At 36.1% G+C, this 23,927-nt stretch overlaps 2 protein-coding genes across 3 annotated transcripts in view; both read left to right on the forward strand.

Annotated features, from left to right (window-relative positions):
- NUP107 (nucleoporin 107) overlaps positions 1 to 5,187 on the forward strand; it is a 36,515-nt gene extending 31,328 nt beyond the window's left edge. Inside the window, exons 26-30 of the mRNA XM_015598411.2 lie at positions 4 to 11; positions 894 to 1,019; positions 1,403 to 1,516; positions 4,307 to 4,474; positions 4,838 to 5,187. Of these exons, the coding sequence (XP_015453897.1) occupies positions 4 to 11; positions 894 to 1,019; positions 1,403 to 1,516; positions 4,307 to 4,474; positions 4,838 to 4,945 (524 nt within the window). The 3' untranslated portion in view covers positions 4,946 to 5,187. The remainder of the gene's footprint in view (positions 1 to 3; positions 12 to 893; positions 1,020 to 1,402; positions 1,517 to 4,306; positions 4,475 to 4,837) is intronic.
- Positions 5,188 to 9,085: 3,898 nt separating this feature from the next.
- On the forward strand, positions 9,086 to 23,707 carry SLC35E3 (solute carrier family 35 member E3). 2 transcript variants are annotated; one of them, XM_006923722.2, is made up of 5 exons: positions 9,086 to 9,703; positions 10,551 to 10,661; positions 14,294 to 14,452; positions 17,623 to 17,705; positions 21,401 to 23,707. In XM_006923722.2, exons 1-5 carry the CDS (start codon positions 9,302 to 9,304, stop codon positions 21,585 to 21,587), a joined length of 942 nt encoding a protein of 313 aa, XP_006923784.1. In that variant the 5' UTR covers positions 9,086 to 9,301; the 3' UTR covers positions 21,588 to 23,707. The 2 variants fall into 2 exon arrangements, with proteins under 2 accessions (XP_006923784.1, XP_015454024.1); XM_015598538.2 differs by lacking the exon at positions 10,551 to 10,661 and having other exon boundaries at positions 9,122 to 9,703.
- The last annotated feature ends 220 nt before the right edge of the window (positions 23,708 to 23,927 follow it).

A 23,927-nucleotide genomic window follows, 5' to 3' on the forward strand; every position in this document is an offset into this window, starting at 1 on the left:
GAGCTTATTTGGTGAGTTGTAAAGAAAACAAATATGGTGATAATTTTTCTCATCCACTCTCAGACTTTGAACTGTTTCCAGAAGTGGTGATTGACTCATTATCTTACTTTTCTTGTGACTGTGGTACTGACTGATCCACAGTGGCACTGAAATCACAACTTGGTCTTCATTAGCATGAGCCTCTAATCAGTGCTAACCAACCAAGAACATCACATATTGTAGACAGTGTATGTGATTTCTGAAACTTATGTTTCCTTAGGAATCTTTGAATGCTTGTCTCAAATTTAATATTTCTGCTTTTGGCAATAACTGAGAAAAGCAAGATATTCTATATTATGACTAAAATAACAACATGTATTTAAAATCTGTTCAACAAGTAATGAAACTATTACAGTGTGCTAGGTTCTAGGATTAAGTCTGGATAGCTTTCTGTCTTTGCCCTCTAGAAGCTAATAGAGCAGTCAAAAAGACAAATGTGCACATCACAGAGTGATAACGTCATAGAATGCTTAATGTCAAAATACATATGTGATCAAGGTGCTGAGATAGGAGTAGGTGCCAGAAAACACTACACACACATAGACACACACACACACACACACACACAACACACACACACACACACACACACACACACACACACACACACACACACACACACACACACACACACACACACACACAACCCCAACACCCACCCACACTGTTGGTGTTTGTCACTTTACAAAACACTTATTCACAATGATTTTTATTTTGCATAAGAACTTAATATTAAAGTTTTATTTCTTGATGCTGTATTTTGACTTCTTAAAACCAAATTTTAAAAGCTTTGTTGAACATACATGAAAAGTTTAATCTTTTTTTCTATTTTTCTATTTTATTTTATATTTTAGGAAGCCCATGAAACATTTAATGAGTGGTTTAAGCATATGAATTCAGCTCCACAAAAACCTACTTTGATACCTCAACCAACTTTTACTGAGAAAGTGGCTCATGAACACAAAGAAAAGAAATATGAAGTAAGTTGAATATAAATGAGACCTGTCTGTTGCATCTTAACAATACATGCTTATATTTAAACAGGTCATTTTTTCAGCAACTATATTCCTATTATAACAGATAATCTTCCTGTTAGTGTTCTACTTTGAAAAAAAGCCATCTGTTTAGTTACTTTTCTGTAGATAATTAACCAGACATGAAACATACCTTCAGATGACAGTAGTGTTTATTATTTTAGTGTTTTATTTAACTGCAATCTGTCGATGTTTATTTTTATATTATTTGACTAACTAAATGTTAACTCTGTAGAATGATATTCCATATATCTACTCCTGTCTTAGTTTACAAATACATTATTTATTGGTTTTAGTTCATTATATATCTGCCTATGTTTGTTTTACAGATGGATTATGGTATTTGGAAAGGGCATTTGGATGCCCTTACTGCTGATGTGAAGGAGAAAATGTACAATGTCTTATTGTTTGTTGACGGAGGATGGATGGTGGATGTTAGAGAGGTAAGTTAAGCTGTGTGCATTGTTTATAACTAAAAGCAAAAGAACAAAGCAAAGCAAACTGTCTTTTAAAATGTTTTCTCTCTGAATAGGAGCATTTATAGTTCTTATATAACCACTGTACTTATAACTGAACACCCCATAATTTAAACCTAAATTGAAAATACTATAGCTAGGGTATAGGAATACTTGGCTGTTGGGTAAACTGTTTCTTCAGGTTTAATATGTTCACTCAGGATACTAAAATCTAATTTTTTAAAATTCTAGACCTAAAATTTTAATTATACATGTATTAAACTTAATTTAGGGATATGTCTTACTCTAGTATGAGTAAGACATATAAAGCAGTGGCTCTCACCTCTGAGCTATACATTTACCTGGGAAGCTTTTAAAGAATGCTGTGTTCCACCCCCAGAGGTTCCGGTTTAATTGGTCTAAGGTAGGGCTAGGCTTTTTTTTTAATCGCCTGGAGAGCTTTAATGTCTAGCCTAGGTTGAGAACCAATTACAGAAGTACTGAATGCCATAAGAAAAGCATAAATTAAGTATCTTGTGAGTTCAGGAAAAGAAAAGGTTGAAAAAATCTGGACAGGATACTTTAAAGGTATAGCATTTGACTGATTCTTGAAGGAATGGGGTAGAATTTGGATAAGCTGAGATGGGGGAAAGGAAGGATACTGTAGGTAATAATGATGTGAGAGAAAGACACTGAGGCCTGATCCTAGGGCATGACAGAAACAGTGAATAATTCAGTTTTGCCCCTGTAGACCTGATGATCTATCCACAGAGAACTGGAAATGCTGAATTCTTGGGTATTTGGCATATTATTTTGAACAGAGAAAACCATAGAAATGTTCTTAATATCTTCTGACATACCCATATCCTAATATATTCATTTTTTTTTTTTTTTTAACTACTATCTTTTTCTAGCTTCTCTGGTTTCCTTTGTGACCAGAAGCAAAAACAATAGGGCCAAGAAATTAGATTTGAGCCCGTTTGCTCCTATTCCTGATATAGTAATTATCTTTAAAGTCTTTACTTTTTACCCTAAAATTGATAATAGAACTCTGCTGACTTCATAAATAAATTTGAAGCTTTAGCAGGTTCCTCAAGCTAAACCTTTCCCTTCTGATTTGTGCTGGTGCTCACAAAGATAACATCTTAGTGTTCCAAAATGCTAATTAAATGCCATTTAAATTTTGAAAAGACTTGAGTGCCTTATTTATACATAAATCTTTTATATACTTCTAATTATTAATTAATTTTAGTAGATTAGATAATGAAAGCCACAAATAGTCTGAAGTATTGTAAAAATGGAGTTGGATTAGAAGGCAATGAATGATATTTTTGTTTTAGCAAATATTTAAAAATCAATATTCAGTCTCAATCACTTCTTCAAATCTAAATCAGACAAGAGATTTCTTGAACAACCAAATGGTAAATACTGATATTTTGAATCACCTCAGCTTAATGCTCTTACTTATTCAACAAAGTTGGGAATTGTCAGGGCTCCTGCTACCACATATATCACTTGTACAAGAATTAGGAAAAGCTAAGAAAATGGAAACCATGTAGTTTATATTTCCTTTTATGTATTTATATCTCAACAAGACTAAAAGATTTGTAAGACAGTAATTTTTCCTTTGTGTGGAAACCTGATGTAGGTCACTAAGTTAGTATAATTGCTCATGGATAGAATTACCAGATTACAGTTTATTGTTTCACACCTCCCCTTATATCTACCTTTGAAAAATGTTTTAGTGACTTAATATTATAGCCTCTCACATGAAAATATTTTTAGTATTTAATATAATTGTCATAAGGAAGAAAATTTTTCAAACTTCTAAGAAGACAGTGCCTTTAAAAAATTAATTTTAAGTATCAGGTTTTTCAAAGGACCACTTACTGTTTTTAGCTTGTCTTGTTTTCTGTTTTGTTTTGCACTATGAATTCTATAGATTTTCTCCCTATTTTTAAGATTATTTAAGAAATTTTAGTGTGGTTGGGTACCTTTTTTGTCTTAATTTTCAAATTGGTTATAAGAAAATGTAGTGGGCATAAAAGGTCTATTTCTTCTGCACTGCATAATTTCTTAGAAAGGTCCGTGCATACTTATAGAGAAATGCTAATTGTTTTTTCTACATTAAATTTTCCTCATATATCTATTCTGCCTCGTTGATTGTATTTTTCAAATCTATAGGTTCTTTCAGGTTTTCTGTTTTTAAAAAATTAATCATAAATTCATTCTTTGTTTAAAAACTAACCAAATATTTGCAGTGAAGTTGTCCCTCCCTGTGCCCCTCTCCCCTGGTCCAGACCCTTCCCAACTGTAATCACCACTATCAGTATGGTGTGTCCTTGCAGACATCCTTTCATCTGTCTGTATTTCCATTTGTATATATCCAGGGGAATGGCGATTGTTTTCTGTTCTGATTGTTGCTCTAGTGGTACTTTGTCTCTAACTCTTATTCCTATTATGCATGTTTTTATTCAAGACATAGTAAGTTTTTTAGAAATACAAATGAGAAGCATTTTATCTTCATTATCAGACCTATGACTTCTCTGTAGTATATCTTGTTCATCTTCATGCTTTTTTGCTAAAAAATCTTGTCTACTAAATACCGTGATTGAAACTCTCCCCGTGACTTGTTTTATTTTTAATGAGCATGATAAGCTTTAGAGAAACTTTTTAGCTTCTACCTGTTGCATTTTGGTTTTGATTCAGTACTTGATTTTTTTAATAAGGGTATTTTGCTTAAAGTTATTAAAATGACTACTTGATGTCTGTTTCTAGGATGCTGAAGAAGACCACGAAAGAACTCATCAAATGGTTTTACTGAGAAAGCTTTGTCTGCCAATGTTGTGTTTTCTGCTTCACACCATATTGCATAGTACTGGTCAGTATCAGGAATGCATTCAGTTAGCAGATATGGTATCCTCTGAGCGCCACAAACTGTATCTGGTAAGTTCTAAAACATTGATACTTTTAAATTTTAGTGATTTGATAAGCTCCGTAGTAATATTTAATTTTACGAATTATGTTTATATTTTTTAGCTGCACTTAGATTTTCTTAAAGTAATAGTCCAGTTCTAATGATTTTTTTTTCCAAAATATGTATACATTCCTAAGCAGTTATTAGTATATACATTGGCTCAGAGAAATAGCTTTGAAATTCCTAGGCCATGCTAACATACTGGACTCAGGCTACATAAATATTGAAGAGGAATTTCTCTTGTATTAGGCTAATCAAGCTGATTAGGTCACTGTAAGTTCATACTCTTCTTGTTGTCATTCTTAACTTTTTCTCTTTTTTTAAAAAATCAGGTATTTTCTAAGGAAGAATTAAGGAAATTGCTACAGAAGTTAAGAGAATCCTCTCTGATGCTCCTAGATCAGGGGCTTGATCCATTAGGATATGAAATTCAGTCATAATTCATCTACTGTTTGTAATCTTATTAATTTCCATGATAAATGGAGGTTTTTTTGTAAAATATACGTATTTGTAATTATTGGTTTTTTCTTTTGCATTGTGGGGGAAAATGTAAAATTTAGACATTTGAATTTTGTACTTTTCAGAATCTTATGGTAACAATGAAATTTTAGTGTATTATATCAGTATTTCCCTGTTTATTAATAAAATTATTAAAAAATTAAAATTTTCTGTTCTTACAAATTCTAGGATTGTCTCTCTGTAATGTAATAAGAAATTAAATTTCCTATTCTACTTTTTCTCTGTGCTCATAAGTGCTCTGAAGAGGATGGAAAGTAGATTTAAGCCAGGTATATAATTTCTCATCATAAAATTTAGTACTTTGAAGACATTTCTAGTTTATTAACTCATTTAGCAAGCCTGCTACTAAAATAAGTTGGAGCATGTAAACAGTTAGTGTAGTATCTGGCACACGGTAAACACTGAATAAATTGAGGAATACAAAATGAGTAAGGTCTAATCCAGCTCTTCTAGTAGGGAAATACAATAAATATATACTTTCAATGCCATTCAAAAATACAAGGAATCTAGACAGGAAGAAACTATTTCCAGCTCAAAGGTCTCTGAGGAAGTAGCATTTGAGCTGAGGTTTGAGTAATGCACAGAATTTGCAAAGGCAAAGATAAAGCACGAGAAGGGTGTGGTACTACAGGTTAGGAAGTCAGTATGAGCAAGGCCTATAAATGCTAGTGCATGTTTATGAATCAGCAAGTATGCCAGACTTACTAGAGTGTAGGACTTAGAAGTGGAGGGAAAAAATTAAAAAGAATGTGACTAATAGAAAATGTGGTCTGGATTAGGAACATCAAAACTGGCTAATCATCTGAATCATGTAAGGAATTTATTAAAAATGTATTTATAAATGCCACCCCTAGAGATGTCTGGCTCAGGAGGCCTGGGATGGAGTCATGGAATTTGTATTTTGAAACATAAGATGCTATAAGTGCTTCTAATTCTAATTACCTAAGTTTGGGCCATTCTGGCTTAAGTCAGAGGTGGGTTTTGGTAGTTCCGTACCCAGTGCAGGCAGCAGTCGTTGATCATAACATTGTCCTGGCATCAGTTGGGAAGAGATGTAGAGACAAATGGACTCTGCCTCAAGTTTTTATTCTTGCTAAAGTGATCCAATGATGAAATATTGACATATCAAAACCTTTGTATATCTTACTATGTGTTCATTTAAAAAATGAGGTAGAGCAGTATGAACTGATAAAAAATTGTGAATCTAACAAAACATGCATGGATTTATGTGCTGAAAACTAGAAAATACTGATGAAAGTCCAAAGAAGAGCCAAATAAATGGAGAGACACCATGTTTATTAACTGAAAGATTCAACATAATAAAGATGTCTCTTCTCAAACTGATTTACAGGGGTTTAACACTACCAATAGTCTAGCAAGAAAATAGATTGTATAATAGTTTGGATGATTGAATTAATATTTTCTTAGGTGCGATAATGGTATCATGGCTAGGTAGAAGAGTGTTCTTAGGAGATGCGTGTTGAAATATTTCGAGATGAAGTCATGAAGTCTATACTTCACTTTGAAATGGTTTAGCTTTAAAAGTCTTCTAAGATAAAGCAAATATAGCAAAATGTTAACTAGTGAATCTATGTAAAGGGCATAAGCATGTTTGTTATACTAGTCTTTCGGCTTTTCTACAGATTTAAAATTTTTCAAAGTAAAAGATTTGGATGAAGTTCAAAAAATTGTGACAGAACAAACAACTGAATATCCACAAGGAAAATAAACTTAACCGCCCGCCCCCCCGTACACTGTCAGTAGAACAATGGCAAAACAAATTATATGTTCATACAAAACAATACTACTCAGCAATATAAAAAGGAAAGAATTGATCTCAACAAAAGAACTTAGACACAAAAGGAGTACATACTGTATGATCATATATTAAGTTCTAGAACAGTCTAAATTAACATATGGTGAAAAAAATTAGAACAGTCGCTTCCTAGGAGTGGGGTGGGAATTTTCTAGGGAATTTTGTAAGGTGGTATAGAAATGTTCTATATCTTAACAGGGATACGGGTTACATAGTTGCATCTATTTGTCAAAAACTACAGTTTACCTTTTAAAAATCGAATGGAAAGGTGGGGAGTGGGTATGCATGAAACAAGAATGGCAGTGAAACCAGGTGATAGGTACAAGAGGGTTCACTGCACTGTTTTAACTTTGCACAAGTTTGGAATTTTCCATAATAAAAGGAAAACGAACTAGGGAGCCAGAGAAATTTGGGTTTGAATCTTACTCTCATCCCATTCTAGCTGCTAGATTAACACCCATAAACCTCTATTTTCAACACGTGAAAGTGAAAATAAGAATAATCATATTTCAGGACAAGTAAGGGTTAGGGCTCCTGTGCTTTGGTGAAAAAGGTAGAGAAAGCCACTTAACCAACTAAATCAGCCTGGAAAGGTACTTGTTCTGGAACAGTGGGAAACTGGATGAGTGTCAAAGATGGAGTTAGACTGAGGAAGGCCTTGAATGACAGGATTCGTAACCCTACACCAACAGGCAGTTGGAATCCATTATATTTTTTTTAACCCAAATTTGAGTTCATATATTAACTGTTTTCAAATATGAGAAATGAATGATAAAAATATAATTTATTCATGATAAGATTATCAGTCCAAATCTATAAGTACTTACAAGGAGACAATGAATTGAGTAGATTAAATGAAGATAGGTTAAAATAGGCTAATTAAAGCCTAGGTTCTTAACTAGGGAGCAAGTGAGGGTAAGTGTAATAAATCACCGATAAGTTAGGGTCATGCAGACCCAAACTGGGAGGATGGCAGTATAAATATACAATGGAAAAGGTACACAGTACAGTAGGATGGTAGACTCTGGTGACAAGATAGGAAGAAAAACATCAGAAAGATGATGTTGGGAAAGCTAGACTTTAAATTTTGCCTAATTAACATTCATTCTCAAGTGTTTAAAAGTCATTTCCCTGAGGAAGCCCTTGATCACTTCTCCCTCATCAAATTTAGATGAGGTTCTCTTATACATTCATAGAACCATATTTCACTTCAGAACATTCATTTTTTAGGATTTATAATTGATTAGTAATGAGTCTTCTCTCACTAAGTTCTATGAGAGGGTCTGGATTGGTTTTACTCTCCGTTATTTCCCAAGTGCCAAATATAGTCCCTGACACAAAGCCCGTACTCAATACTTGAATAATTCTTACATCAAAGAGGAAATCAAAACTGTCAATCAGGCTACTTAGGAATTCAGGACAATGATTTTATTACATTCCCTGAGGACTGTGGGCAAAGCTATTTTCAAGGGGAAAACTCAGCCTTCAACCCTTTTATTTTTAAATAAATGAACTAAATATTCAAGGAATTGGGGGGGGGTGGGATCAGAGTAAAAAAAGTAATGACAAAACAAAATTGGTAGAAGTAATCTTTGAAAAGGCGCATAAAACTGACAAATTACTGGCAAGGCTAGTCAATGGACAAAGAAAACCCAAATACATAATGTTTAGAATAAGTAGTGATGTAAGAGCAGATGAAATAAATTTAAAATATAGTAGAGTACTATGTACAACTCTAAACAAGTATATTAGAACATTTAAGTAAAATGGACACTTTTCTAGAACAATAAAAGGCCAAACACTGATTCAAAAAGAAAAAAATGAATAGTTTGCTAACATGAGTATATCAAGGTTCATCATACTGTCTACTCTTCTTCATATCTGGAGTTTGTAAATAAAATGTTAAAATCATGCCTTCAAGAAGTAATGCTTTCCCCTCTCCGGCTAGGACCACAAATTAGCACTTGTCTCATATGTAAAATTGTACAGTGTCTGTACAGCCCACTCTACCAGCTTGAGAGCAGCTGTCCAGCAAGTCGAGTCAACTCACACAGAAAATGTAAAACACGAAGAAAGGGGTCCCACATGGGCCTCGTTAGGGTCGGGGTTAGGCGATCAACAGGGTAGAGGGGACCAAGGCATCCGCTTGCCACACCTAGAGCCCAACGCGCCTGCGCAGGATTTAGGCCGCTCCTCTACCAGTTGGGGGAGGAAGTGAGGATGCCCCGAGTCACGTGGACGGGGGGCGGGGCGCGTGGGACGTGCTGCCGCGTCGTAGCGGCTTCTGTGGGCGGTGGCAGAGCATGTGTGTGCCACTGTTGCTCGCCTGGGACCCTGTCTCCCGCCAGAACGTGAAGCCAGCGGCTGCGAGGACGCAGCAGCGGAGGAGGCGGGCGAGGGCAGCCGGAGACAGGCCAGGTGTCTCTCTCCGAGGCTGGAGAACCCCGGCTTTGTGGGGGTCATGGCATCGCTGGCTGACCGAGTTCAGGGTAACGGGCGCATCGCCGCCGGGCTCCTGCTCAACCTGCTGGTGTCCATCTGCATCGTGTTCCTCAACAAATGGATCTATGTGCACCACGGCTTCCCCAACATGACCCTGACCCTGGTGCACTTTGTGATCACCTGGCTGGGCTTGTACATCTGCCAGAAGCTGGACATCTTTGCCCCCAAAAGTCTGCCGCCTTCCAAGCTCCTCCTCCTGGCTCTCAGCTTTTGTGGCTTTGTGGTCTTCACCAACCTCTCTCTGCAGAACAACACCATAGGCACCTATCAGCTGGCCAAGGCCATGACCACGCCGGTGATAATAGTCATCCAGACCCTCTGCTACAAGAAAACCTTCTCTACCAAAATACAGCTTACGCTGGTGAGTAGCTTCAGTTTCGCAAGGCACACTTCTAACAACCCACCTCCTGGACCGTCTTTCTCTCCGGGAAATTTGAATGTTAACTTTGCACGCTTTCTTCCATCATCTTGAAATCCACACATGTGTCGTCTGTGAGCATGTGAATTAAGGCTTATTTGGGGAAGGTGGAAATGCCATCTTGGCACTCTTGGGCTCTTAGCCGAGAAGTGTGCTTGTGTGTTTAATAACTACTGTTTGACGATAATCCTTAAATGCTGTGATCGGTAAGAAAAGAAAGCTGTACTGGGTGGTGCAATTGGGTGTATCAGATTATCTGCAAAAGCTCAAGCGAAAGCTGCCCACCTTCCCCAGGGGAACCAAACCATGTGTGATAAACGTTGAAGGTTTAGCATAAAATATAAATCTCAGATTCTGTCGGCAGTGACATACTGCAGAGGTTTCTGCATCTTTAAATAAAAGGAAATGGACTAAAATAATTTTAGCACTTAAAAAAACTTACAGCATTTAAGATCTGAATGCTTTCGTGTTTATGTTTATATGTTGTTTAGACACTGGTTTGGGTTCTTCCTATGTCGGTGCATGCGGTTTGCGTTCTTGCAAAGTGCAATGCATTGACTCATTATTTTAACCAAAATTTGAAATAGAATTAAATGTGAACATAATGTAGAATTATCATATTTCACTTTGAGGAAACAGGATTAAGAGTCAGCTTTTTTCAAATAGAAAAGAACAATTTATAGAAGTTCATTGTTACCCAGTGATGTGTTTATGATTAACCTTGTAAGACACCATGAAAGGAATAGTCTTGAATTTATTCTGAACAACATTTACCTCTTTTTCTTTACAGATTCCTATAACTTTAGGTGTAATCCTAAATTCTTATTACAATACGAAGTTTAATTTCCTTGGAATGGTGTTTGCTGCTCTTGGTGTTTTAGTTACATCCCTTTATCAAGTGGTTGGTAATTTTTTTTCTTTATGTGCCTTTTTAGCAGATTTCATAAATTTTGAAGCTGTATCCCAAGGTTTAGAAAGTACAGTATAGAGACAATAGACTGTTGGGAAGAAAGCATAATTGCATAAATTGTCTGACTCAAGGTGAAGATAAGAAAGGAGTCAGAGAAACTTGGGTGTATGATGCTCACCAAATACCTACCTGTTTGTAAGTGTATAATACAAATGCTTAACAGTCTCAGTTTGGGGTGATGTTATATTATTTTTGGGAAACCTTTACAAAATGAGTATTAAGACTTTTTACTTGAGGACTGAGTTCATTGGTTACATTTATCATTTACTCGTTATAACATTGTGAAGGAGTACACTTTCAAAAATTTGAATGGGAAAGGAAAATTTCAGATTTATAAATCTTTACTTCAAAAATATGCTGATGTTACAACTTGTATATTGGCTTCAAATAATTTGTCTATATCAATATTTTATAGCAATGGGTATTTCACTTCTTGTACTTAGCACAGTGCCCTTGCTTATAGCAGGCATTCATTAAAAATTTATTCATGGACCAACTTCATTACCATAAAATTTGAACAAGTATGTTTTTTGTTTCTTATAGTGGGAAAAAAATAACTTGATGTAGGGTACAGTGAAACAGTATTTTCTCTATACTGAAAACCTTGGACTGGAAATTCTGGGTGTGCCTGCATGGGGTAATCAGAGTCGAAATGTGTAACCAATTTTACTGCTTTCACAAACATCCACTGGCTATAAACTATGACATTCTTGTTGAGTGTTAGGAGTTAAAATCATAGCCTTAGCATCGTAAACTTTATGATACTGATCATTTCAGAAACATTGTTATGTAAAAATTCTGTGGTTGAATACATATTTTAGTAGCAGGGAAGCAGTCTAAATAATACACCAGTGGCATGAAAGGATGGAGCACACCCTCAGTCTTTTCACTTAGCTCCCAGATAGTCTGTCTTTTATTGCAGACAGTCAGAGGAAGCTCAGCTTTGTTCTTTAAGAAAATTCTATTTAGGTGTGCTTTAGTGTGTTTAAATTCTGTTACTAGATACAGTAAATGAACATTCTTTTTTGCTAAATGAACTTTTTATTTTTTTGCCCAGTATGGATTAAATATTTATTAAATATAGCAAGAAATTTTATTTGTTGAACATTAGAATTTCTTGTATTCATTATATGTAATTTCAATTCAGAGTACTCACTGCCCATGCCAATATGACCATTTTTGTTCACACTAGTCTCAAAATTGCTATAGATTAGAATCAAAGGATTCTATATCCCTCAGGTAGATAATTTGAAATGAGATTGACCAAGGAATGATTATAGACTAACTAAATGGGCAGAGTTCTCCATTATCAGTAAATGGTAAAAGTGCTATTACAGAAAATGTAATGGTCTCTAAAAATTTATTTTAAAGAGACTTGTATTTTCCCATCGTATCCAAGTGCAATTTCTAAGTTTTTTTTCTTATACTTCTATGGCATTAAAAGGAGTTAAAAGATGAGTGATCAGCTGTGACCTTTAGTTATAGAAAGACCGTTGACTCATTCATTCAACAGACATTTCTCCTACTTAATGCCCAGCCTTGAGGATACAAAGATGAAAAGCAGCCACTATTCAGCACCGTAGAAACACATACAGACAGCTAATCCAAAGCAGGATAGGTATAGGTCATAAGGAAAATTCAGAAGGGAGGAAGTGGCAGTTCTTCAGGAAGGTGGTGAAGTAGATCTTTATGGGAAAGTTAACAATTTCAGTTGAAGGATGCACACAGATTTTCTTTCTTTGCAACGATGTGAGAAAGTATGTAGCATTTTTGGAGATGATTTGTTTGGTGAGACTATAGTGGCATTGTGGAAGGACAAGGCTTAGGTTGGGTGAGACCAGATGGCAGTCTTGAATGTCATGCTAAGGAAATGTGCTCTTCATCCTGCCGGCACCAGGAAAGGAGTGTAGAGAACGGAATGACTTGATTGTTCCCTGTGTTTTAGAAAATTAACCGTTATGGCAATGAAGAGTGAATAAGAGAGGGGAAAGAAGGGTGACAGGCCGAGCAGTTAGAAAACTAGGGGAAGGCAGGAAGACCCTAAACTAAGACAACAATAGTGGACATGGAAAGGAAAAACAGACTTTAGAAACTTCTTAGAGAAAGAGTTAGTAGGACCTGACTGAATGTGAAAGAGGAAAGTAAGGAGTCTGATCTTTGGAGGAGATTATGTAAACTATTGGAGCGACACAGGAACTAATGAGCTTGATTTTAAACAAGTCCCTGCAGGTTATCTAAGTGAAGATGGCCAGCAAACTGTTGGAGACATGAGTTTAAGGATGCTCAAGGAAAGAGGTCGGAGCTATAGATGTCATCGGATGGTAAAAGAGATCAGTCGGGGATAAAAAAGGAAGGCCAGACCTCTACCTTAAAAATAGTAAGTGAAGGAAGAGGTGAGTGAGGAAACAGTGCAAATCAGAGGTCAAGTTCATCCTAGACTGCACTGCAGGAAGGGAAAGTGGAGGCCCTGAGAGTCACCACCAATCCAGGCGGTTCTGCGTCAGAGACACGGAGCTGCCTGGTGAGGCTGCTAAAGGCAGAGGGGGTAGGCAGACACTCTGCATTCATCTTTGCTCACTGCGGTGCCCCAAGGAGCCAGCAGCGGAAGAATCAATTCTTTGTCCTTCATATTTACAGAAGACTCTTAGTTAAGACTGGTAGGAGTATGTTTCAGATTTCCTGCTCTTCTATTTTTGTCTTGATGAATTGCTATAGACTTAGAGTATAGGTAACGGGATACCCAGACCTACAGGAAAAAGAATTACGTAGGAGCAGTTATTCAAAAGCCTGGCTGTTTTTGCCAGATCTTATTTAAACAATCCTATCAAGCTTTCTTTAAACATTCATATTTGTGAAGAATTTTGAGGACTGATGGGACTTGGGGCTTTGAGGTGTTGGCTCTGCTGAATGATATAATCGATTAGAGTTTGTGATTATCTCATTTCTTGAGGAGTATTATTGGTGAGGATTACCCACAGATAAGACATCCATAAAGAGGAAAATTTCTTCTACCATTGACTGGGTTTTCTAAAGTGAATGAAAAGACCTCACATACCTTTCTAGCCACACACATGGCAGCTACCTAGAATAACTGAGGTTTGTTCCTGTTAGTCTCTAAATTAGTCTGCCCTGCCTCCCAGTCTTTTTGGGAGGCCACTTGTAGAAAGAAATGAAGTCTGACACTACATCTGTATTCCTACTTATTACCTAAATATCTGTTCCTGCCATATTTTTCTGAGATCTCTGATGCTCAGGGGCCCCTGTATGCACTGACTTTCTTCATTTACTAGGATCAGGAGAGAAGAGGGATTTTTTCTCCTTTATAATTGAGAAGAAAATACATGAGAAGATATTGAATTTTTAAAGCTCTTTTCATCCAAGGTGCTTAAAGGACATTCGTATGTATTATGGGTTTTAGAAATCTTGTGGAATGATTAGGTGTTTCCTCTTCCCCAGCCCTGTGCCCCACATTCCCATCTTTGTGGCTAGAGTTGCATCTTTCCTTTATTGGTGTAATGCTGTTTTTTTTTCCTGCCTAACTGATTTTATCTCCTAATTTTCAGTGGGTAGGAGCCAAACAGCATGAATTGCAAGTAAACTCAATGCAGCTGCTATACTACCAGGCTCCGATGTCCTCTGCCATGTTGCTGGTTGCTGTGCCCTTCTTTGAACCAGTGTTTGGAGAAGGAGGACTGTTTGGTCCCTGGTCAATTTCTGCTTTGGTGAGTTCTGATTGTTTGGGTGTTTAATAAACAAGACGATAATATTCCCTCCATTAGTAATATAATTTTAATTTTCAGAGCACTATCTCAGATCTATTCTCATATTTAATCTTTATAATCACCCTTTAAGAGAGGCAAGGTAAGGATTATTTTTTAGATGAAGAAACTGAGGCACAGAAAGGTTAAGGGACTTGCCTAGGGTCAGACAGATAGTCAGTGGCAAAACCAGGACGAGAATTCAGGTCTCCTGATGCCTGGTTACTGTCCTGACCACTCCACAAGATAGCCCACAAATAATTTGGACATCTATTTTGTTTTTTGCAACGAAGATATAGCCTTATTGATTTTGTTTTAGTAATATAAATAGTATATACTCGTATATAAAAATATAAAGAATGTGTAAATCTCCTAGAATCCTGCCAAACTAAGGTAATCACCTTTACCATTTTGGTGACTACTTTATGGAATTTTTAAAAAATATATATGCGTGCATGTGTGTGTGTATGTATGTATGTATGTATAATATGATATGCATGGCCTTATCACATAATCTGTGTTTATCACGGGTTCCTTTTCCCCAGCCCTCCTACCCATACACACTTCAACATCTCATAACCCCATCCCTGCTGCCCCTTGAAGTAAGTCATGTCAACATTCTAGCGTTTGTTCCTCCATATTTTTCTCCGTGGTATACATACATATATGTCAAAACACACAGCACATACATATACACACACACATATACATAAAGTAAACATTTGTTTCTTTTTACAAAAGTAGGATCATATCACACGATTTTTTGTTTCTGATTTTTTTCAATATTTCATGAAAATTTCTTCATATCATTCTTTTAATGTCTACATAATAGTTCCAGTTCTAGTTCTTAATTACAGTGTTGCGGTGAGCATCCTTGTACGTGTGTCCTCAAGAACTGGTACTTTTTTCCATGGAATAGAGTCCTAAGAGTGGAATTGCCAGATTAAATGGATATGTACTTTGGGAACATTTTAAGTTAGAAAGTATAGTCCACACACTTAGGGAAGGAATGTCTGCTTCCTATAACTTTAACCTTTGGAACACAGTCAATAAGAATGTCTTTTTTGTTGGTAGTGTTAACATATCAAACTTATATAGTCCTGTCTATGTTCTAGGCACTAGGCACTATTCTAAGCATTTTGCAAAAATCCTGATAGCAAATTTATTGTGTGGCTACTATTATTATCCCTACATTTACTGATGAGGAAACTTAGAAACTAAGAGGTAAGTAACTGACTGGAAATCCTGCAGCTAATGCAGAGCTCGAGTTTGAATCCATGCATTCTGGCTCCAAAGTCCATATTCGTAACCACCCTACTGTGCTGCCTGTGAGTAGATTGATAGTTGTTTCAAATTCATATGCTTTAGCATATACCCTTTTTTCCAAAGTAGAAAGCTGTCAGATGATATTTCCTCTTGATTTCACAAAAGTTCTAGCTATCTTGGTGGTCTGGTCTTCAAATCACTGCAGCTTAGACATGTTAAGTTAGGAAAGGAGAAATTTTAGGCCCTTTGAGAAATTTGAGAAAGAAAAATACAACAGAAAGGTTATTTAAAAAAGTCAAAGAAACAATACACAATAGTCTGAGACCATTTAATAAGCGAAAGTCCCCTTATTTAATGTCCCTAGAGGGCATCATTGCCTCAAAGTAGATCTTATAATTGTGTTTTTAATGAATGTGCTAAGTCATCAAGAAATAAGTATGTAACATTCATGCATACAGTAAAATTAATAATGATATATTTCTAGAAACAGTTTTTAAAATCTTTAAGGAGCAAGTTTCTCTTAGTTGAAAATTTAACAGGCCGCCCTTTTATAAAACAATTAAGGTATTACCCTTTTTACCTAAATAGGATGCAAATCCAACTCCTCTAGTCCTCTTATGGCTGCACTAAAAACTGATAAAACCACATGGGACAGAAAGGATCTTCAAATATGATGTATTTTTTTCTTTGGAACTTAAACTTATTAATTCAAATCATAACTAACATTTTATCTAAACTCTTATTTTAGAAATAGAAAATGACTCTATAACTTTTTAAATAAAATTGCGGGATAGGTTTTGAAAGAAAGCTGTATATATGCACAGTGGCACAGACCACTTTGTCCCTCTGTCCTCAGCCACATTGGCTTATTCACTGCCCCATGCACACAGCTTGTGCTTTCATTCTTCCATGCTTTGACCCACACTGTTCCCTCTGCTTGAAGTCCTCCCTCCCTTTCTTTATACATACATTTGAGATCCAAAGACTTTTCTCACTATCTCAGCCCAAAATGACATGTCCTGCTTAGAGATTCACATAGAACCTATTGTCTCTCTGCCTGTTACTGAGATAATTTCAGCTTTGGCACTTACTAGCTATGTGATCATAGATAGGCAGATTACTTTTACCTTTCTGTGCTCTGTTTTCTTGTCTGTAAAAAGGGGTAATATTTTACTACCTCATGGGTATTTATGAGGATCAAGTGAGTTAATACATGTAAAACATTTAGAACAATCTTGGCACTTAATAAGTACTATGTAAGTTTAAGCCATGATTATCAAAACTTTTATTATGTCCTTAAGTGGTTTCAAAGCTCTTTGAGGACAAGAACGTATTGTGTTCCTTACAATGCATGGCCTAGTTTATACATATCCAATGAATGTATATTGATTTAATTTAAGAATAAATATGAGCAATTCAATAGAAAAAAGATCTGGAAGGATATATGCTAAGATATTAACAATGGTGGGTGGTTGGGATTATAAGAATTTCTTATATTCTTTTGGTTTATCTTTATTTCTAATTTTTCTATAATAAGCATGTATTGCTTTTTTAATAAGAAATTATTACAAAGTAAATTTTCTTCAGATGGATAAGAAAAATGAACCTGGAAATTCACATTCAGAGGCAGGATATTATTGGAGAATTTTCCTTTGAATTTTGTAGACAAAATTACATTTCCAAATATTATTCATTCCACTTTTTAACCCTCAATTCTTGTTGTCTTTCAAATTGATTCTCTCCTTTTAAAAATCTTATTCTTAATAGTTGATATTTCAGTTCTTAGAAATGTCTAATGAAATGTATTTTTCATTGATTATTGTGACCGAACCTTCTTTTCATTAATGATTCTTTTGGTTTATTTGTAGCTTATGGTGCTGCTATCTGGAGTAATAGCTTTCATGGTGAACTTATCAATTTATTGGATCATTGGAAACACTTCACCAGTTACGTATCCTTTTCCTAATAACTTAGAAATGCATAGCCTTTTATATTTTTCAAACCTTTATCCCATTTATTTCCTTGAGTCTCACACTTAGTATTGCATGGCCTAAATTGAGTAGAGTGAGTTATTTTTTAATCTTTTGCCATCTCGTTACACACAAGAGTCAATAGAAATATAAAGAAATATGAACTGGGAAAATGGGTTAGCTTTCTGTATCATGAACATTTTTGAATTTTCTTAAGTAGTAGAGACCTTTTACTTTATCGAAATGAACATAGAGAACCATTCCTTGCACTTGGTGGGGTTAAATAAATAATAGGATGGATGCTTAGGTTGTCAATCAGTTCTCAGTTATCAATAGTAATAAAGTAGGTGTGGTTTTCCAGGTAACAAAAGATAATTTCAGACCTCTGAACTGACATAAGTGACCTCTGACTTTTAGAGTATGTTTTTGTATGTGCTTGGATATGGGTGTGCCTGTTTTTCTCAATATTACTTCAAGAAATGAAGTCATACCTTGAAGGTCTGAATCAGATTTAACCGCCCATTCTTAATCTATGCCATCATTTTGTTTCTCTTCTCATTTCACTCTGCTCTACAGATGCAAAGAATGGATTTCCTTAAATCAGAGAGGTAGTTTAGTAACGTTATATGAGAGTGTACTGCGTTATAGAGATGAGTGAACACTGAAATATCATCAAAGTAAAAAGCAGCATATTTGCCACGTATCAATAAATAACAATAATAATAATTTTTTTAAAAACCAACAATAAAATTTTATTTTGGCCAGGCACTTTTTGAAACACCTTGTGTGTATTAGGCATTTAATTCTCACAGCTGCTCTGTGAGGTAGATTCTGTCATTTAATTTTGCAGAGATGGAAATGAAGGTGCAGAGCAGTTAAATAATTCAAGGTTGAGCAGCTAAAAAGTGTGGTGTCCAGATTTCAAACCGTGTAGTCTGGTCCCTGAACTCATGCACTGTGCTAAGTCAAGGTATCCAAGGGTGTGTCCCGATTAAGGACATTTATTCATTCAACAGGCATTTATTGAACACCCACTATAAACCGTTCGTTGACTTAACATTTACATATTGAATATGTACTATATTCTAGGCACTGGAGATACAGTAGTGGGCCAAATAGACAAAAAAATCTTTGCTCTCATGGGCTTAAATTCTGTTAAGAATGATAGACTATAAACAATAAAAGTAGAAAATATACATATACAACAGTGTAGATAGTGTTAATTGCCAAGGAGAAAAAATAAAGCAGGAAAGAGGATATGAAATATTGGGAACAGAGTTGAAATTTTAGGGAGAAGAGGCAAGAAGACCTCTATAGGAAGGGGACTTTTGAGTAAAGACCTGAAGGAAAGGAGGTTGCACCATGCAGATCGGGATTCACAGCAGGTGAGAGGCTCTAAGGAACAAGGAAGCCTGTGGAGTTGGAGCAGGAAGAGCAGAGCATGGAGTATAGTAGGACTCTGAGAGGTAACAGGAGCCAGATGGAGCAGAGCTTTTACATAAAGACTCTTACTCTGAGCAAGAAGGGAAGCCTTTGGAGTTTTGAGGAAAGAAATGACATGATTTTACTTATATTCTAATAGGATCACTCTGGTCTGCTGTCTTGAGAATAGACCAAAGCAGGGTTTCCTAACCTCAGTGTTGTTCATCTTTTGGGCCAGATAATTCTTTATTGCAGAGGCCTGTCCTGTACAGTGTAGGATGTTTAGCAGTATCCTTGGCCTCTACCCACTAGATGCCAGTAGCATACCCCTTCTCCAATTATGACAACCAAAAATGTGTCCAGACCTTGCCCAGGTGGCAAAATCACCCCTGCATGAGAACCACTGTACTAAAAGAAGCAGAGGAAAAAGGGAAATTGTCAATAAGTCACTGTAATATTCTAATTTAGAAATAGTGGTTTGGTACCAGGATAGTAGCAATGGACATAGGGAGGAGTGATTGGATTCTGGATATATTTTCAAGTAGAGCCAACAGTTTTTGCTGACAAATTGGATGTGGAGAATATGACAGGAAGCAAGGTTGACTCAAATGGTTTGGGCATGTTATGTACATGTTATGTACATGTTAGTAGCATGGAGTTGCCATTAACTTGGATAGGACAGCCCCTAGGTTTGGGGGTGAAGAGGAAGAGAAAGTGCTCAGGGTCAAGGTCTCAGCTGGAGATAGTCTAGAGACAGTAGTGTGTAGATTTGGTTTAAAGCAGTGAGACTGATTGAGATGGCCACGTAAACAAGTAGTAGAAGAAGAGATGCCCAAATTTGGGTCCTGGGTCACTTTAATGTTTAGAGTTCAGAGAGATGAGAGGACCCAGCCAGAAGAGGCAGGGAAGGAGCAATTAAGGCAGAAGGAAGGAGAGTAGTGTAGAAACCAAGTGAGGAGGAAGGGAGATCAGCCATGTCAAATGCCACTGACAGGTCAAGAACAAGGAAGACGTAATTGATGAAGGGGTTTTGTAAGGTGAAGGGCAGTGACAGTTTTGACAAGAGCTTTCAGAGTGCTGAAGTGAAAGCTTAACTGAAACAGAGTGGAAAATTAGAGGAATTGTAAATATCGAGTATAGACTGGTCCTTTTTTTGTACTTTACAAAAGGATTCACTGAAGAATTTCTTTATATTTGCTTTCCCTCTAGTATAAATATCTAACATATCATGGGCTACTTGAAAGAGAGGCTGAGGAGTAAAGAAATGCTGAAATGTTAGAGCCAGAGCATTTGAAGGTAGCTCATAATTGAAAATAAAGCATATTTTATTATGGTTCTAATTAACATCCTTGGGAAGATCCTGTGCCTCTCAGGAAATCACTTGTGTTGAGTCAGGCGAGCACAGGTACCTCTGTGACATGGCAGTACTCTCCTGCCCAGAAGGAACTTCCAGGCTGCTCATTTGGTCTCAGAAGAGAGGAAAGAGCCTGGGCTTTAAGGCCAGACAGATCCAGATGTGCATGCCTGTCTCTGCCTCTACCTGTGGGCCTGAGCAAGTTGTGAGAGCTTTTGGGTCTCACTTGTCACTTATGAGAGTTCTTGGATCTCATTCTTATCACATATTCCCTCAAATGATGTTGGGTTGTTGTGTTTGAGCGAATATGTGTCAAGCACCTGGCAGATGTTTACTATGCATAAATTCTGCTATTGATAACTGTTGTTATAGCTAACACATATGGTGCTTAGTACCTAGTGTGTCATAGGTGCTCAGTGTTACTCCCTCCCCTTTCTCTGATTTCCCTGCTAAACTTAAGCACACTGGATGTGCCTACTTGTGTCAACTCTCTGGCTCCTTACACATCTCGCTTTGCTTGCCAAGGGAAGTTTATTAGAATTGGCCCTCTAGAACATGATCAAAACTTGCTGTACAAAATATCTTCTCTGTACCTTGCTCTGAATTTCTTTTCTAACCTTAGATTGTAGCCCCTTTTCTATTGTTTGGAGATCAAGGATAGGAGAGGCAGCCTCCTGTCACTGTTTAAATTGCTATAACCTACCTGTAGAAACTAGCATTGACCCAGCAAGTCAATGAAGTTGTTCTTTAGATGGGAGACTGCTGCTGTTCATCTGTGTTTCATGCAGTTCTTTCTAGCCACGGGAAGCCATTGCTGTGTGTATGAGTGCGTGTGTGTGTGTTTGTGTGAATGTACTATCTAGCTTGTTATTCCTTTTTATCCTTATCCAACAACCTCAGCTATAACATGTTTGGACACTTCAAGTTCTGCATTACTTTATTTGGAGGATATGTTTTATTTAAGGATCCACTGTCAGTTAATCAGGGTCTTGGCATGTTATGTACATTATTCGGCATTCTCGCCTATACCCATTTTAAACTCAGTGAACAGGAAGTAAGTAAGAGTAAATTAGTACAACGTCCTTAATTAGGTTTTGTGGAGGAAAGAAAGTCACGCCAAGAAGATTAAAAAATGTTAAGTATGCAAGTCACTTTCAAATAAGAAAAAAAAAATTACATTGCAAAATCCATTGAATGATGATTTACAAGAAGTAGCACAATGGAAATGATAATCATAAATGTGACATTTTCTTCTAAAGAGTACCTTTTTTCAAAAACTTAATTCTCTAAAACAGTGGTTCATGCTTCTTTTCAAAGATGATTGTATGAAATATATAGGATGATTCGGTCACACCAAATGAAGTACATGGAAAGTTCTACTATAAAGTTCTATTATAGTGACAGAGGACTTCATATCAGTGAACTACAAATGCGTCGTGGTTTTTAAATATTCAGCTCTTCCAAGGAAGGACACATAGGACTCCTCTACTTGCTTGTAGGTGGTCCCCAGTGTGAACTCTATTATAATTTTGGCCAAAGTGTTCAAGTCAGAATTTAAATCTAACATTTCTATTTTAGTGTAGGATAACTTCCTGCTTATTTTATTTATAGAAATAAAATATAATTTATAGAAAGCAAAGTGTATTAAAGGAGACCATGAGACAAAATGTAGTGCCAGTGGTACGATTTTTCTAATAGAAAATTAATGTAAGAAGTTGTATGTTATCCAAAAAAACTACAGTTTCTATAGGTAGTCTTATTTTTGGGCTCTCAGTGAACTCTTGAAATTACATGTAAAGTTAAAAAACAAAATAGTTCCATGTTTAAATAGCCCGAGAAGAGACTATAGATGGAATTGAACAAGTTTCATATTATCTTGATAAATATTCTCCTGGCCTCTGCGCCTTTCACTTGGTATTTTCTTAATTCTACCTCCCTACCTTTCACATTTGAGGCATCCGTGGAGCTTTCTCTGGTATTGAGGATTTAGAGTGAACTGAGTCTAGCCTTTCTAAGGTGGCCAAGGGAAATTCTTATGCAACAAGTCAGAGCAAATGCTATCCAAACACTTAGCAGAAACTTGCTGAAAATGGAAAGATTTTAAAGAAAGGTAGAAAAATGGTCAATATTAAAATAGTTTCATGAGTTTTTCAAGGAAAAATTTTTAATTAGGCTGTAGGGGAAATACATGATTTCTACTTGAGGAAAATATAGTGCCACATATTTAATTGCAAAATGTATTTCTACCTTCCAGCCTCTTGACATGAAAGCATTAAAAATAGTTGTCGATAACCTTTGGCAATAAATTGAGATGGATAAATCCTCTTGTAGTAAATAATCCTTTTTTCTAAATATATTTATAAACTTTAAATGAGAAAACAACACTTAAGAAGACAAAGAGCCACGTGTATAAAATATATGTTGTAGGATTTTTTTCCTGACCTGTTTGAAATGAAAGCCTCACAGAAAATCTATTTTGACAGAATTTCAATGTATTAGTCTGTTTTATGATTAGTATTTGTGATGTTCTGTTTTTGTTTCAAATTTTCTTTGGTCTTTCTCAGTTTCCAAAGCTGTATTTTATTGTGCTAGGAAGTACAAAAACAATTTGTCTGACCAGATGAGCCTCAGGCACTGTTTGTTTAATAATGTTCTCTGTGTATGTTTAAATTAACATATAATTATTTCCCAAAAGCTGGAGAAAAGTATTTCAGCACAGTGAGGATTATGTGATTTCTGTGCACTAATAGCAAAGCGTTGATTTGTGCCATGTACAAATTGTTTTAACTGTAAATACGACTTGGGGAGGATTATAATAAATGTTGGGGGAAGGCTATAGTAAATGTTGAGGGAAGATTATAATAAATGTTGGGAAGGTTTTAATAAATGATGTCAGTAGGAATGCAGTGAGAAGGTTGGAGCAAGATAGGGTGGGAGTGCGTAAATATAAGTGAATAAAATTTGTACTACTGGCTGATAAACATTTTGTGCCCTGAAGACTCTCTTCCCATTGAGAAGGACATTTCTGGGGGAAAAATGTACCAGATGACCAGGACCAGCCACAGAGACAAACCAGAAACACTGTGCTGTGGAAAAACACACACTGTCCTTTCGTTACAGATGTAACTGCACTTGTTTTTTATCTTTTGTTAAATGACTGAACTTCAGTTTTTACCAGTTACAAATAAAGAGTACCTGATGATTTTACTTTCGTATTGCATATTAGAACTAGTGGAAGAATGATAGCATCTCTGTGTATGTGCAGTGGGAAAGCTGGCCTGTCCAGCTCCCAAATAAGAAATTCCTCTTCTCCTTTTTAAAATAACAAAAAGAAATCTTTCTCTCTGAAATAAAGCAAGATTTCTCGTTTCATTTTTTTAAATACATTTTAGACCTTGCCACATTTAAATCATTAGTCATCGTCTTT

This window comes from Pteropus alecto, unplaced genomic scaffold (assembly GCF_000325575.1).
Source record: "Pteropus alecto unplaced genomic scaffold, ASM32557v1 scaffold76, whole genome shotgun sequence".
Taxonomy (NCBI): domain Eukaryota; kingdom Metazoa; phylum Chordata; class Mammalia; order Chiroptera; family Pteropodidae; genus Pteropus; species Pteropus alecto.